This window comes from Hyla sarda, chromosome 6 (assembly GCF_029499605.1).
Source record: "Hyla sarda isolate aHylSar1 chromosome 6, aHylSar1.hap1, whole genome shotgun sequence".
Taxonomy (NCBI): Eukaryota; Metazoa; Chordata; class Amphibia; order Anura; family Hylidae; genus Hyla; species Hyla sarda.
Window position 1 is genome coordinate 131092674 of NC_079194.1, and position 14570 is coordinate 131107243.

At 48.0% G+C, this 14570-nt stretch overlaps 1 protein-coding gene across 1 annotated transcript in view; it reads left to right on the forward strand.

Annotated features, from left to right (window-relative positions):
* Window positions 1-293: 293 nt before the first annotated feature.
* SUMF1 (sulfatase modifying factor 1) overlaps window positions 294-14570 on the forward strand; it is a 36430-nt gene continuing 22153 nt past the window's right edge. The window contains exons 1-4 of the mRNA XM_056525023.1: window positions 294-533; window positions 2459-2632; window positions 2927-3001; window positions 11783-11865. Of these exons, the coding sequence (XP_056380998.1) occupies window positions 318-533; window positions 2459-2632; window positions 2927-3001; window positions 11783-11865 (548 nt within the window). The 5' untranslated portion in view covers window positions 294-317. The remainder of the gene's footprint in view (window positions 534-2458; window positions 2633-2926; window positions 3002-11782; window positions 11866-14570) is intronic.

Sequence of the window (14570 nt, forward strand, 5' to 3'; positions counted from 1 at the left end):
AAAGTGTTTTTGAGTTATTAATTCGTAAAGTGACGGTGGTCAGAATTGCGAAAAAGGGCTCAGCCCTTAAGGGGTTAAAGAAGTTTTGCAGCAGCTTGGATGAATATAGTTATAATTAAATACACATATTAGCAATGACATGGTGGTACCCTAACCTACAGAAAGTGCCCAGCCAAGACCCTGTGCTCTTCTAGGTATCCTGCCCCTTGTCCAGTATCTGTAACAATGTGTCAGCACAGTCTAAACAGTTTATCCATCACCGGAAGTACCAGGCGCTGACAGTGGAGGTCACCTGACTGCTGTCACGTGACCTGCTTATGGCTGCGCCCGGTGAGGCGCCGAGTCCCGGGGTCTGGGCGATCTACTTGTCAATGGCGCTTATGTACCCGGCCCTGGGGCACGGAGACTGCGGCTGCAACTCTGTCCAGAGGGAGGGCAGTGCACACAGTCACCAGCAGGGGGCGGCATTCAAATACTCCCTAGAGGCCAATGAGCCGCCAACCAGAGAAACCGGGACCGAACAGCGGGACAATGTAAAGATCGGGAGTGGGTTAGAAAGGATGGAGGGTAACGCGTGTGTTACCTGGGTACAATGAGAGATAATGTGAAGGGGACAGGAGTAGGATCTGGGTACAGTAGAGGGGACAGAAGAGTGATCTGGATACAGCAGAGGGGGCAGAATAGTGATCTGGGTACAGCAGAGGAGGCAGAAGAGTGATCTGGTACAGCAGAGGAGGCAGAAGAGTGATCTGGATACAGCAGAGGGGGCAGAATAGTGATCTGGATACATCAGAGGGGGCAGAAGAGTGATCTGGGTACAGCAGAGGGGGCATAATAGTGATCTGGGTACAGCAGAGGTAGCAGAATAGTGATCTGGATACATCAGAGGGGGCAGAAGAGTGATCTGGATACATCAGAGGGGGCAGAAGAGTGATCTGGGTACAGCAGAGGGGGCAGAATAGTGATCTGGATACAGCAGAGGGGGCAGAAGAGTGATCTGGATACATCAGAGTGGGCAGAAGAGTGATCTGGGTACAGCAGAGGGGGCAGAATAGTGATCTGGATACAGCAAAGGGGGCAGAAGAGTGATCTGGATACAGCAGAGGGGGCAGAAGAGTGATCTCGGTTCAGCAGAGGGGACAAGAGAGTAATCTTGGTACAACAGAGGTGGCAGAAGAGTGATCAGGGTTCAGCATATGGGGCAAAAGAGTGATCTGTTACAGCATAGGAGGCAGAAGAGTGATCTGGGTACAGCAGAGGGGGCAGAAGAATGATCTGGGTACAGCAGAGTGATCTGGTTAAAGCAGAGGGAGCAGAAGAATGATCTGGGGACGGGAGTGATCTGGATACAGCGGACGGGACAGAAGAGGGATCAAATACACTGGGGAGTGATCTGGGTACAGTGGAGAGGAGGCAGGAGAGTGATCTGGGTACAGAAGATGGGGCAGGAGAGTGAGTTGGGTTCAGTGGAGAGAGCAGGAGAGTGGTATGGGTACAGCAGAGAAGGCAGAAGAGTTATCTAGTTTCAGTGGAAAGAGCAGGACAGTGGTCTGTGGACAGGGTAGGAGAGTAATTTGGGGACAGTGAAGAGGGCAGGAGAATGATCTGGGTTCAGTGGAGAGAGCAGGAGGGTGGTCTGGGTACAGTGGAGAGGGCAGTAGAGAGGTCTGGGTACAGTGGAGAGGGCAGGAGAGTGATCTAGATGCAGGAGAGTGATCTGGCTAAAATAGAGGGGGCAGAAGAGGGACCTCAGTACAGCAGAGGGGCAGGAGAGTGAGCTGTGTACAGTGGACAGGGCAGTACAGTGAGCTGGGTGGTGTGGAGAGGGAAGAAGAGTAATTTTGGGACAGCGAAGAGGGCAGGAGAGTGATCTGGGTTCAGTGGAGAGGGCAGTAGAGTGGTCTGGGTACAATGGAGAGGGCAGTAGAGTGGTCTGGGTACAGTGGAGAGGGCAGGAGAGTGATCTGGGTTCAGTGGAGAGGGCAGTAGAGTGGTCTGGGTACAATGGAGAGGGCAGGAGAGTGATCTAGATGCAGGAGAGTGATTAGCTACAATAGAGTGGGCAGAAGAGGGACCTGAGTACAACAGAGGGGCATGAGAGTGATCTGGGTACCTCAGAGGGGGCAGGAAAGTTATCTGGGTACAGTAAAGGGGCAAGAGAGGGACCTGGGTATATCAAAAGGGCAGGATAGTCATCTGGCTACAATAGAGGGGGAAGGAGAGTGACCTTGGTATAATAGAGAGGCCATGAGCATAGAGCAAGAAAGGGCAGTTGTCTAGTCACAATTCAGCAGGTTTACTTTATAATGGCAGATTGCTACCATGATGCAGCAGAAAGGGAAAGTATTGCAATTCTCCTGACAGTGACTCAGTGAATATCCTTGTTTTTCTTGACAGAATAATCTGTAAATGATTGAATTCCAATACATGTAATGAAACTTTACCTCACCTCCCACAGATGGTCTTACTGTCCTCAGGGATATTTACTATGGGAACAGATGAGCCAGGAATCCCCCCGGATGGTGAGGGTCCTGCACGGAGGGTCCATATTGACTCGTTTTATATGGACAAACATGAAGTCAGCAACTTGGAGTTTGAAAAATTTGTGTCAGTGACGGGTTATGTGACCGAGGTGAGAAGTGTGCGGAGTGATGCTGGATCTCCTCTGCCCCAGTTACTCTGTATACATGTGATGTACTAGTACAACCATTACCTTCTGGATTTCTTTCCAACACATTTATATCATGACCACCCTATTCCTTTTGTGCATGCAGTCTATCTTCTGTACACTTTTCTGTATAGTTGAATGAAGTTTGACACAACACATTACATGGATCAATTCATAACATTTATTTCCTCAACACTGTTGGCTGCCATGTTATTTATCACCCTGCTGGTTGACATACCATCGCTTATGTATTTCTAGGCAGAGACATTTGGGGACTCCTTTGTGTTTGAAGGGCTTATAAGTGAAGATGTAAAAAACCGCATTGACAAGATGGTGAGTCTCATAGGTTACTGATACACTGTTTAATGTAAGGATATCAGGTTAATCACAGTGGGTTCTAAATACAGATGTGTGTATTTAAAGGGTTATTCCGGAGGATACATTTTACTTTAATAAAGTGACCAGGGTGGCAGTATTATCCATGAACATAGTTAGGGTGGGTGTTTTGGGGGAGTGTTTTTTTGGAATAAATGATTTTATTTTTTTATTTATTTACTTGCAGGCTTAGTAGTGGAAGCTGTCTTATAGACGGAGTCCATTACTAAGCCTGGGCTTAGCGTTAGCCCCCAAAACAGCTAGCGCTAACCCCCAATTATTACCCCAGCACCCACCACCACAGGGGAGCCGGTACCAACAGACCCGGAGCGTCAAATATGGTGCTCCAGGGCCTAGGTGGTAACATGCTGGCGTTATTTAGGCTTGGGAGAGCCAGTAACAATGGTCCTCACCCACCCTGGTAACGTCAGGCTGTTGCTGCTTGGTTGGTATTTGGCTAAAAATAAAAATAGGGGGAATCTTCTTTTTTTTTGCATAAATAATAAATAATAAAAAAAAATAAGCATAGGGTTCACGCGTCTTTTTATTTTCAGCCAAATACCAACCAAGCAGCAACAACCTGACGTTACCAGGGTGGGTGAGGACCATTGTTACTGGCCCTCCCCAGCCTAAATAACGCCAGCCTGTTACCGCCTAGGCCCAGGAGCGCCATATTTGACGCTCCCGGCCTGTTGGTACCGGCTCTTCCCGGCACCCCTGTGGCGGTGGGTACCGGGGTAATAATTGGGGGTTAGCGCTAGCTGCCTTGGGGGCTAACACTAAGCCCAGGCTTAATAATGGATTACGTCTATTAGATAGCTTCCACTACTAACGCTGTCAAGTAAATAAAAAAAAAAACACAACACGTTTCAAAAAAATTTATTCCAAAAAACACTCCCCCGCAAGCCCTCGTTAACCATTTTATTAACATTAAACAGATTAAAACGCTGGTCATCCATGTAGTCCACCGAAACCGAAGTAGTCCACAGGATACACGGATCTGAAATGAGTTAAAAAAAAAAAAAAAAGTGAATAAATGTATTGTCACCCGCCCGCGCATTACTACATCTCCCAGCATGCCCTTACAGTAAGGATATGCTGGAAGTTGTAGTGTGTGTGTGTGTGTGTGTGTGTGTGTGTGAGGGGGGGGGTTAACAATCTCCCGCACCACATGAATACAACTGCCATCATATCCCTACTGTAAGGGCATGCTGGGAGTTAGAGATGAGCGAACTTACAGTAAATTCGATTCGTCACGAACTTCTCGGCTTGGCAGTTGATGTCTTTTCCTGCATAAATGTGTTCAACTTTCAGGTGCTCCGGTGGTCTGGAAAAGGTGGATACAGTCCTAGAAAAGAGTCTCCTAGGACTGTATCCACCTTTTCCAGCCCACGGGAGCACCTGAAAGCTGAACACATTTATGCAGGAAAGTCATCAACTGCCGAGCCGAGAAGTTCGTGACGAATCGAATTTACTGTAAGTTCGCTCATCTCTACTGGGAGTTGTAGGGGGGCGGGTCACAAGCCTGTCACCTGCCCCACAACTACAACTCCCAGCATGCCCTTACAGTAAGGACATGCTGGGAGTTGTAGGGGGGGGGGGGGGGTGACAATCTCCCGCACCACATGACTACAACTCCCAGCATATCCTTACTGTAAGGGCATGCTGGGAGTTGTAGTTGTGCGGCAGGGGGCAGGTGACAAGCTTGTCACCTGCCCCCACCCCCCCCCTACAACTCTCCCAGCATGCCCTTACTGTAAGGACATGCTGGGAGTTGTAGTCGTGCCAGCCAGGGAAGCGGGTGGTAATGTGCTCCGCTCCCTGGCTGCAGTGATCAGAGAATCACTGTAATTTCATATTTCCTGCCGGGTCACGTGACACTGGACCCAGCGGGAAATTTGAAATTACACTAAACTCCGCGGCGCTATGGTAAGGAGCCCGGGCTGACATAACTCTGCAGCCTCCCAGGACTCCCACAACCGGGCAGGGAGATGTGCAGAAGCCGTCCCTGCCATCTCTCGGCGTGTACCGTAGTGCTCAGAGATGGAAGGGATGGCACCTACACATCTCCCTGCCCGGTTGTGGGAGTCCCGGGCGGCTGCAGAGTTATGTCAGCCTGGACTCCTTACCAGGCGCTACGGAAATAGTTGACGGAGCCCGGGGGGCTGAAGTGAGGCTAGCACCTTACCACGGCGCTGCAGGATATATGAGGAGCCCGGGCGGCTGCAGAGTGATGCCAGCCCGGGCTCCTTTTAACATCTAGCGGAGCCGCGGAGCTTTTAGTCCCTAATGTAATATCAAATTTCCCGCAGGGTCCCGTGATTGGCTGCTCGGTCCTGGCCAATCACGGGACCCAGCGGGAAATATGAAATTACAGTAGGGGAAATAGAAACTCTGCGGCACTGAGGTATGTTAAAAGGAGCCCGGGCTGACATAACTCTGCAGCCGCCCGGGTTCCTCTGATTCTATCCCTGCTACCCTAATATAATGATGGGGACACTGCTTTACATAACCCCCACCCCCCCTTGTCTTCCACCCATCCGCGCCGCACATTGTCCGCCTGCTACAATACTACAACTCCCAGCATGCCCTCACTGTATGGACATGCTGGGAGTTGTAGTCTTGCAACAGGTAGCAGACAAGGCGCAGGCGGGTGGGAGACAAGGGGGGATGTCATTATGTTAGGGTAGCAGGGTTAGAATCAGACGGAGCCAGGCGACTGCAGAGTGATGCCAGCCCGGGCTCCTTTGTACAGTTGCAATATATTTCCCGCTGGAGCTGTGATCACGGGAAATATAAAATTTGCTCTCAAAAGCCGCTTTGTAAGCCAACTCTGGGCTGGCTAACATTTACGCTGTTTTGGAGGGCTTGCGACTGTTTGTGCGACTTTCGCACTTGACTGTGTCTGACCACTGCAAAGTAAAAAATAAAATTTACTTTCGTACGCTCTTTTTCCCTTTTTGCTTACAGCCAAAAGTCGCACAAAAAATAGCTTAAGTGCTAATGCGACTTTTTGTGCCACTTTTGAAAGCAAAAAAAAAAAGCTCTAAATTAGGGATCGACCGATTATCACGATTTTGGGCTTTATCGGTATCGGCAATTACCTTGCCGATAAGCCGATAATGCCCCGCCCCCCGCACCGCGACCGCCCCCCATAGTGCTGGGTGGTATACCGGTATGGATTTTTGCCCATACCGCTATACCGGTCGGGCCCCTCCCCCACCCTCCGAGTCAATAAAAAAAAATTAAACTTACCCGTAATGGAGGTGGTCCGGGCCATCCATCCATCCATCCTTCCTGTAGTGTCCGGGGCATTCCGGGTGGAGGGTGAACCGGTCCGGGCTGTCCTTCTTCTCCGGCGGTCATCTTCTCCACTCCGGGCAGGCTCCGGCCTAGTAAGCTGCATAGACGCCGCTACGCCGTGACGTCAGGTGCGTCGCTGCGCATGGGCGTCACTGCGTAGTGGCGTCTATGCAGCGTACTAGGCCGTAGCCTGCCCGGAGTGAAGAAGATGACCGCCGGAGAAGAAGGACAGCCCGGACCGGTTCACCCTCCACCCGGAATGCCGCCGGACACTACAGGAAGGGAGGATGGATGGCCCGGACCACCCTGACAGGTAGGGGGAGAGAAGCGGGTGGTGGTGGCGGCGGTCTATGGCACCGCAAAAGCCACCGCAGTGCATTGATTTAAAGCGCCCGCTTTAAATCAATGCTCTGCAGCGGTGTCAAGGGGGGAATAAATAGCCGATAACTTATACCGGAATATCAGTATAAGTTATCAGCTATCGGCCCTAACCTCCACCGATTATCGGTATCGGCCCTAAAAAAACGATATCGGTCGATCCCTACTCTAAATCCCTTGATAAATGTCCCCCATTGTGATTAAAACCCCACAGGGACTAGAACCTAGATGAGGTGGTTATAATACCCATTCTCAACTGATGGGATTTAGCAGTGCTATGTGGCAAATTTAGGGTGTACTGCCCTCAGTATTTTCAACAGGAGCCTAATGGAATGCAATATATCCCTTTTTATGGTCTGTCCCTGTGCCGTTAAAATGCAACACACATGTACCCCCCCCCATAGCAACCAATCAGATCGCATCTTTATTTTTTTTTTAAAGTTATATGAAAAATAAAAGATAGGATCTGCCTATGATCAACTGTTCCTCGGCATAGGTTTTGATAAATCTCCCCATTTAGCTTTTGTGTCTCCGTAGTTACAAATTACAAACAAACCTTGTGCATTTAGATCCTGCAGTCTTTTGTTACTTTCATCTGTCTCAGATAAAGGGTGTAAGACATGACTACAGGATGAGACCTCACAGTGTTTGTTTTTAGTCTGTAACCATGGAGACATAGGTCTGCATAAGACAGTGTTTCCCAACCAGGGTGCCTCCAGCTGTTTCAAAACTACAACTCCCAGCATGCCCGGACAGCCTTTCGCTGTCCGGGCATGCTGGGAGTTGTAGTTTTGCTACAAAATGAAGATGAGAAGAGAGCACACGTGGGTGTAGGGGTTAGCACATACACACCTACCAGGTGATGGCTGGGTGGGAATAGCAGCGGCTACGGGACGTCAGGATTTTCAGAGTAGAACCGATCTGCGGGGTGCAGAAAACTCACAGCAGAATCATATAATAGACGAAAAAGAAAGAAAGCATCTGCACTCACCGCTAGGTATCGGTAGTAGCGTCCGGGAGTCCGGGGTCACAGGCGCAGCATGTTGCAGGAAGCGCTCTTAGCGCTTCCTGCGACATGCTGCGCCTGTGACCCCGGACTCCCGGACGCTACTACCGATACCTAGCGGTGAGTGCAGATGCTTTCTTTCTTTTTCGTCTATTAGTTGTAGTTTTGCAACAGCTGGAGGCACCCTGGTTGGGAAACACTGGCATAAGAGCTGTAGAGACAAAACAAGAAGATATTTTCAATAATGTTAGATGTAACTATAAATTGGCCTTTTCTGTCAAGTAAAAAAAATAGCCATGTCTAGGTTTTTATAGTTATCGGTGGAGCCTCAAGCTAAAATGTCTTTACTGTAGCAGCTCACAGGATGGCCATTTTATACAACATACATATGAGGAGGCCACTTGCTGCAAACTAAAGTCAGTGGCCCTATAGTTGGATTCGAAGTCCAACTTGGTGGCAGATTGAGATCTCATAAGTATAGTAACCTAGCTTGTAAGGTCCCATTTACATCACATTTCATTTACAAAAGTACAAAAGTACAAAAATGGAATGAATTTGGGAAATAAACCAAATCAAGTCACAATTAGCATGGATTCACATGGGCAAAAAGAAGGGTCTGTGTGAAGAGCCACAGGCAGCACTGGGTGTTGGGGGATGTGAAAATGCCCTGAAACTCTTTTTGACTTCAGTGGGAGCTTTGGCGCTAAACTGCATTGAAAATAAGTGACATGTCACAAATTTTCAGCACGTTTCCTTTGGTGCCATTGAAGTCAATCCGAGATGGTTTTGAGCAGTGAGACCGCATTGTTTTTAATGTGGAAAACAACAGATTTTTCACATGAAAAACATTGCTTCTTTTGTCCGTGAGAATGTATCCTTAGACTAGGTTCAGCCACTGGGCCCACAGTAACATGTAGTTTTATATCGGGGGGTCTGAGCACTGTGGCCCCCCTACGATCATCTGTATGGAGCCCTGGCTCTCCCACAGAGTGGCGTCATGACCCCTCCATATATCTCTATGGGAGAGCCGTTCTGCTATCTTCAGCTCTCCCATAGAGATATATGGAGAGGGCGTGGCAGCCCCCGCTTCAGGACGGAGGTCATCACGCTTCACTCTGTGGGAGAGCCGGGGCTCCGTACAGAAGATCGTGAGGGGCCACAGTGCTCAGAACCCCGCAATCCAAAACTTATCCCCTATCCTGCGCATAGGGGATAAGGTTTTCTGTACTGATCGGCATGAGACTTCTTCTTTAGGGTAAGTTTACACGAGCGGACCCACAGCGTATTTTACGTTGCAGATCCGCCACTACAAGCAGACACACTGCTATGTTCCAGTTGCCGCTCATGCGTGGTGTACTCGCACACATAGCGGCCGCTCCCCCTGCTCAATGAGCTAGGCCGAGAGCTGCTGCGATGTGCTAGTATTACTGCGCATACGCACTGCGACTCGCACATCACAGTGCCCTGGAACATGTGAACGTACCCTAACAGGATGCCTGACATATGCCCTGGAACATTAGGATGAAAAAAGACATCGAAATATGACTGAATCCATAAATCAGCAACCCTTCTCCAGAATCTAGTGAATATAACCTGCAATATTATTAAACTGCAGAAATGTATCTTGGTGCCTTCTGAACACTATTAGGCCGCATTCACTTCAAGATTTGTGCCTCAGTGACACTGATACATTTGCAGAAGCTCAAAATTGGCTACCAACATAACCGTGCCGCTCCCCAATCCAGACGACCATTTTCATTCCAACCAGAAAGTGCATATGCTTGGAAAATGACCCAACTACATTTGGGTCATTGGATTTAATGGGGTCCATGCTGCTCCGTGCAAGGATATTTTGGCAGCTGATTTTGAGCTTCTGCAAACGTTTCCATTTTTTAGAAATAACTAATCTTCATTGTGATAATTTTTCTGTGTACTGTAGTTCACCTGTTCCATTTGAAGCCACTCCAGCTCCACTTTCTCCTTGTGTGTGTTTACTGAAATCTGTGCCCATTATCCCATGTGTGGTGTGACTACTGGTTTGTTCAGTGATAGAACCATTTCTACATCATGTGCATTTATGTCCCTTCTGATGCATCCCATGACTTTATCTACCTTTGTAGTGGCTGTATTGTTATGTCATGGCCACGCCCCTCATGATGTCACGCCATACCCCCCAATGCAAGTCTATGGGAGGGGGCGTGGCGGCCGCCACGCCCCCTCCCATAGACTTGCATTGGGGGAGGGGGGGGGGCGCGGCGTGACGTCATGATGGGCGTGGTAGTCAAGTCACGACCCTGCTGCTCCGCTTCAAGCATTCAGAACAACATATTTCAAATGCTGGGGCAGCAGCTATTCTTCTTGAGTACAGCATAACATAGGTATAGACACACTGGGGGAGCTTTATCAAAACATGTCCAGAGGAAAAGTTGCTGAGTTGCCCATAGCAACCAATCACATCGCTTCTTTCATTTTGCAGAGGCCTACTTAAAAAAGAAAGAAGCCATCTGATTGGTTGCTATGGGCAACTCAGCAACTTTTCCTCTGGACAGGTTTTGAGAAATCTTCCCCTTTGTTTTCAGCGGTCTGTCCCTTACATCGGGATATACTGTAAGTTAGGGGAACATACATCTGTGCAGCAAACAGCCAGAGAAGACTTAGACTAGGTTCAGACTACGGAATCTCCGGGCAGAACATTTCCGCCCGGAGATTCCGAGTGCGGCCAGCGCTGACTGAATCAGTCGGTGCTAGGACCGTGCCGACAATGCAGTCTCCAATAGACTGCAATGTGTTCCGCAAGTATTTCCGCCTGAAGAAAGAGCAACGCCATTCTTCAGGCGGAAATTTCCAAGCGGATTTTCCGTTCACAAATTCCGCTTCACAAGTTCCGAAGTGTGAATTTGTGAACGGAAACCCATTCACTACACTACACATTTTAGCAAGCGGAATTTCCGCCTGCAATTTCAAAGAGGAATTGCAGGTGGAAATTCCGTAGTCTGAACCTAGCCTTACTGTGCATAGGAAGTAATCTGTCAGTCATCAGAAGGTGGGCAGGGGCAATGCCAGCGGTGAATCTTCTCTGGCTGTGCACTGTATGCTATTAGGTGTAGCTCCTAACCTACAGTACATAACGCGGTGTAAGGAACAAACCACTGAAAGCTGAATGTCTGTCCCTATATTATGCTGCACTACCCGGGTCAGTGCGCTGTGTGCGTCTGTACACTGAGGACTGCCAAGCTCCGTGTGATATGATGGCGCGGGCTACTTAATGCTTCAGCGCACTGACCTTTGTGAGCTGAACTTTAGGGAATGCCAGTAAGTACTGAGATAAAATGTACGTATTTAGAATCCTCTATTGAGCCGTGACAAGTTTGTGGGAGTAAGACCTAGTGACAGACTACCTAGATGACTAGAAGACGGCTCAAATACTTACATTTACTGTGGGGTTATTCTATGGATTAACCCTTAGTGCTGTGTTAAAGCCATTTAACAGTTGTGCACGGGTCATTCCAGAACAGAAGCACGAAATAAATTGCTGGGATCTGTAGTTTCACATTCTGTTGCGGTGAAGAATTTCTTGCCTTGTTCTCGTTGCGGCTGGCTGCGTCGGAGTTGCTCAGAGTTGAATTAGCCGCGGCCCACACGGGAATAGAAGATCCCTCAGCTAATTATCATTTGTGCTAATTAGATAAAACCCAATTATAATCCTGTTATCCTGGTGGGATGTGGAGACCTGCACTATTGTTACCAAGGTGAATAGAAAGAGGATTCGGCGCTAAAGTCATGCGTCTAACAGTCATGTGTCTAAGTGTTACAATTGGGAGCAGATTTCGTGGCGTCACATGACACAACCGTACAATAAGACGGCAAATGATTCTACCCTCTCTTACATGGAATGGACAGTTTTAGCTGTGGGCGCTGCTGTTCAGCTCTACATTTAGATGGGAATATAGAATGATTGTGACACACGTCCCTTTCACGCCTGGGATGAGCAGAGTGTGACAGATGTATGGTGACATGGCTTTGTGCTGATGTTTGTGTCATTCTTTGCCTAGGTTGCAGCTGCTCCCTGGTGGCTCCCGGTAAAAGGAACAGACTGGAGGCATCCAGAAGGACCAGCCTCTGATATCCAGAAAAGGTATCTGAACACATACTGAATGCTTACAAACACACTCCAGCCACATCTGAAGCTGCGTTCAGAATTCTGCAGGCTGTCTGGACCAGGGTTTCCCAACCAGGGTGCCTCCAGATGTTGCAAAACTACAACTCCCAGCATGCCTGGACAGCCTTCGGCTGTCCAGGCATGCTGGGAGTTGTAGTTTTGCAACACCTGGAGGCACCCTGTTGGGAAACACTGGTCTGGACACTCAGGCTTCTGGCCTTTGCAGGTTCAGCTCCTCTATTGGTGTCTGGTATCGTGCCATGATAAGAAACTTAGCCGAGCTGTTGTTGTGTGACCTGCAGATGTGTGAAGCAGCTTGTGATGTGACTGGAGCAGAAGACATGATGTAACTGATGGGTAATCCCACTGAAATGATGCACTCGCCAGCAGCTGAATAATGTTGTTAGACACCCCTACTTGTATTCTCCCTATTACAGCATGGTAATCTGGTAGAGAGAGTGGGTCCTGTTTTTTTTTAACTTATACTTTAGAAGTGCTGCAGGGAAATTGAGCAATGCCTATCATGGTGTCAGCTGTGAAGAGTAAGAAGAGGGGGGAGAGTTCTTGCATCACTACTCCATTGAACGCAATCAAAAATTAAAGGGCTATTCCAGCATTTAAAAACGTATCCCCTTATCCACACAAAAGGGGATAAGTGTTCAATTGTGGGTGCTCTGACCTCTGGGACCCTCCCACGATCTCCAGAACCACATCCTGAATCTATCCGCTTCATAGAGCATGGGCACAGCCCGCGCTCCATGTATTTTTTATGGGAACCCGGACGATACACGAGCGCTGTACTCCAGTATCTCCAGTGCTCCCATAGAGCATGCATTGAGCGTGTGCAGACCTGTCCATGGAGCGCAGGGATTCAGGCCCTCCGTTTGGAGATTGCACATGATCAAATACTTATCCCTAATGCTGTGGATATGGGGTAGGCTTTCAAACATTTTAGTAACCCTTTAACCCCTTAACGACGCAAGATGTAAATGTACGTCCTGGAGCGTTGGTACTTAACGCACCAAGACGTACATTTACGTCCTGTACATGACCGCGAGCACCGGAGGGTGCTCGTGTCATGCGTGGCAGGTCCCGGCTGCTATCAGCAGCCAGGGACCCGCTGGTAATGGCACACATTAACGATCGCGCTGATGTGTGCCATTAACCCCTCAGATGCCGCGATCAATACAGATCACGGCATCTGCGGCAGTGCGGTCACTAAAGTGGGTGATCCAGGTCCCCTCACCTGCCTCCACCGCCTTCCTCGATCGCAGACCAGAGCAGAAGATAGCCGATAATACTGATCAGTGCTATGCCCTATACATAGCACTGTTCAGTATCTGCAATCAAGTGATTGCAATAAATAGTCCCCTATGGGGACATAAAAAGTGTAAAAAATAAATAAATGGAAAAAAATTAGAAAAAAATCCCCTCCACATTAAAAATGTAAATGGTCCCTTTTTTCCCTATTTTACCCCCAAAAAGTAAAAAAAAAAAAAAACATATTTGGTATAGCCGCGTGCATAAATGAACTATCAAACAATCAAATTTTATTCCAAAAGAAATTAATAAAAAATGTATACGCAAATGTGGTACCAATAAAAAGTACAGATCACGGCGCAAAAAAACGAGCCCTCATACTGCCGCTTATATGGAAAAGTGAAAAAGTTATAGGTTGTCAAAATAAAGGGATTTTAAATGTACTATTTTTTTTTAAGCGGTACAATAATACAACAGTATGTAATCATGGGTATCATTTTAATCATATTGACCCACAGAATAAAGAACACATGTAATTTTTACCGTAAATTGTACAGCGTGAAGACAAAACCTTCCAAAATTAGCAAAATTGCGGTTTTCTTATAAATTTCCCCACGCAAATAGTATTTTTTTGGTTGCGCCATACATTTTATGGTAAAATGAGTTATGTCATTACAAAGGACAACTGGTCGCACAAAATACAAGCTTGTACTTGTAAAAATATTAAAAATTTATGATTTTTAGGAGGTGAGGAGGAAAAAACGAAAATGCAAAAATAAAATTTGCTGAGTCCTTAAGGCCAAAATGGGTCCTTAAGGGGTTAAACCCAGGGGTTCCTTTCACTTATGCAGTGTGCCCACATTCCTTGTTTGCACATATTCCATGCTATCTTGTCTGGACAGGGCCTTTAGCACTGCTCATCCTAATCTTTCTGATTCATGAATAGAATGCTTAAAGTGTAGTGAATATTGAACAATTTTTTTATTGCCTTTCCCTTGAAACTTTTGCAGGAGTGATAGGGGATAAGTGTTTAATCGTGGGGGTCTGTCCGCTGGGACCCCCAGTGATCTCCCGTATGGTGACCCGGCATTGCCGCGGATCTGCGTGGCTCATGCACGTGTCGTCGACCTCACTGAGGTTGACAACACGCCCCCCTCCATACAGGTCTATGGAAGAGGCACAAACGCTGCATCTCCGTCTCTCTCATAGAGATACATGGAGGGTACATGTCAGCCGGGGCCCCATAAAGGAGATCGTGGGGGGTTCCAGCATTCGCCACCCCCCGCCCCCACAATCAGACAATTATCCCCTATCCTGCGGATAGGGGATAAGTGTCTATGGCTACAGATCTCCTTCAACGTCTAGATGAGCGCTGCTTCTGGTAAACATTATGGGGGACATTTATCATTGTTGCTTTAGTA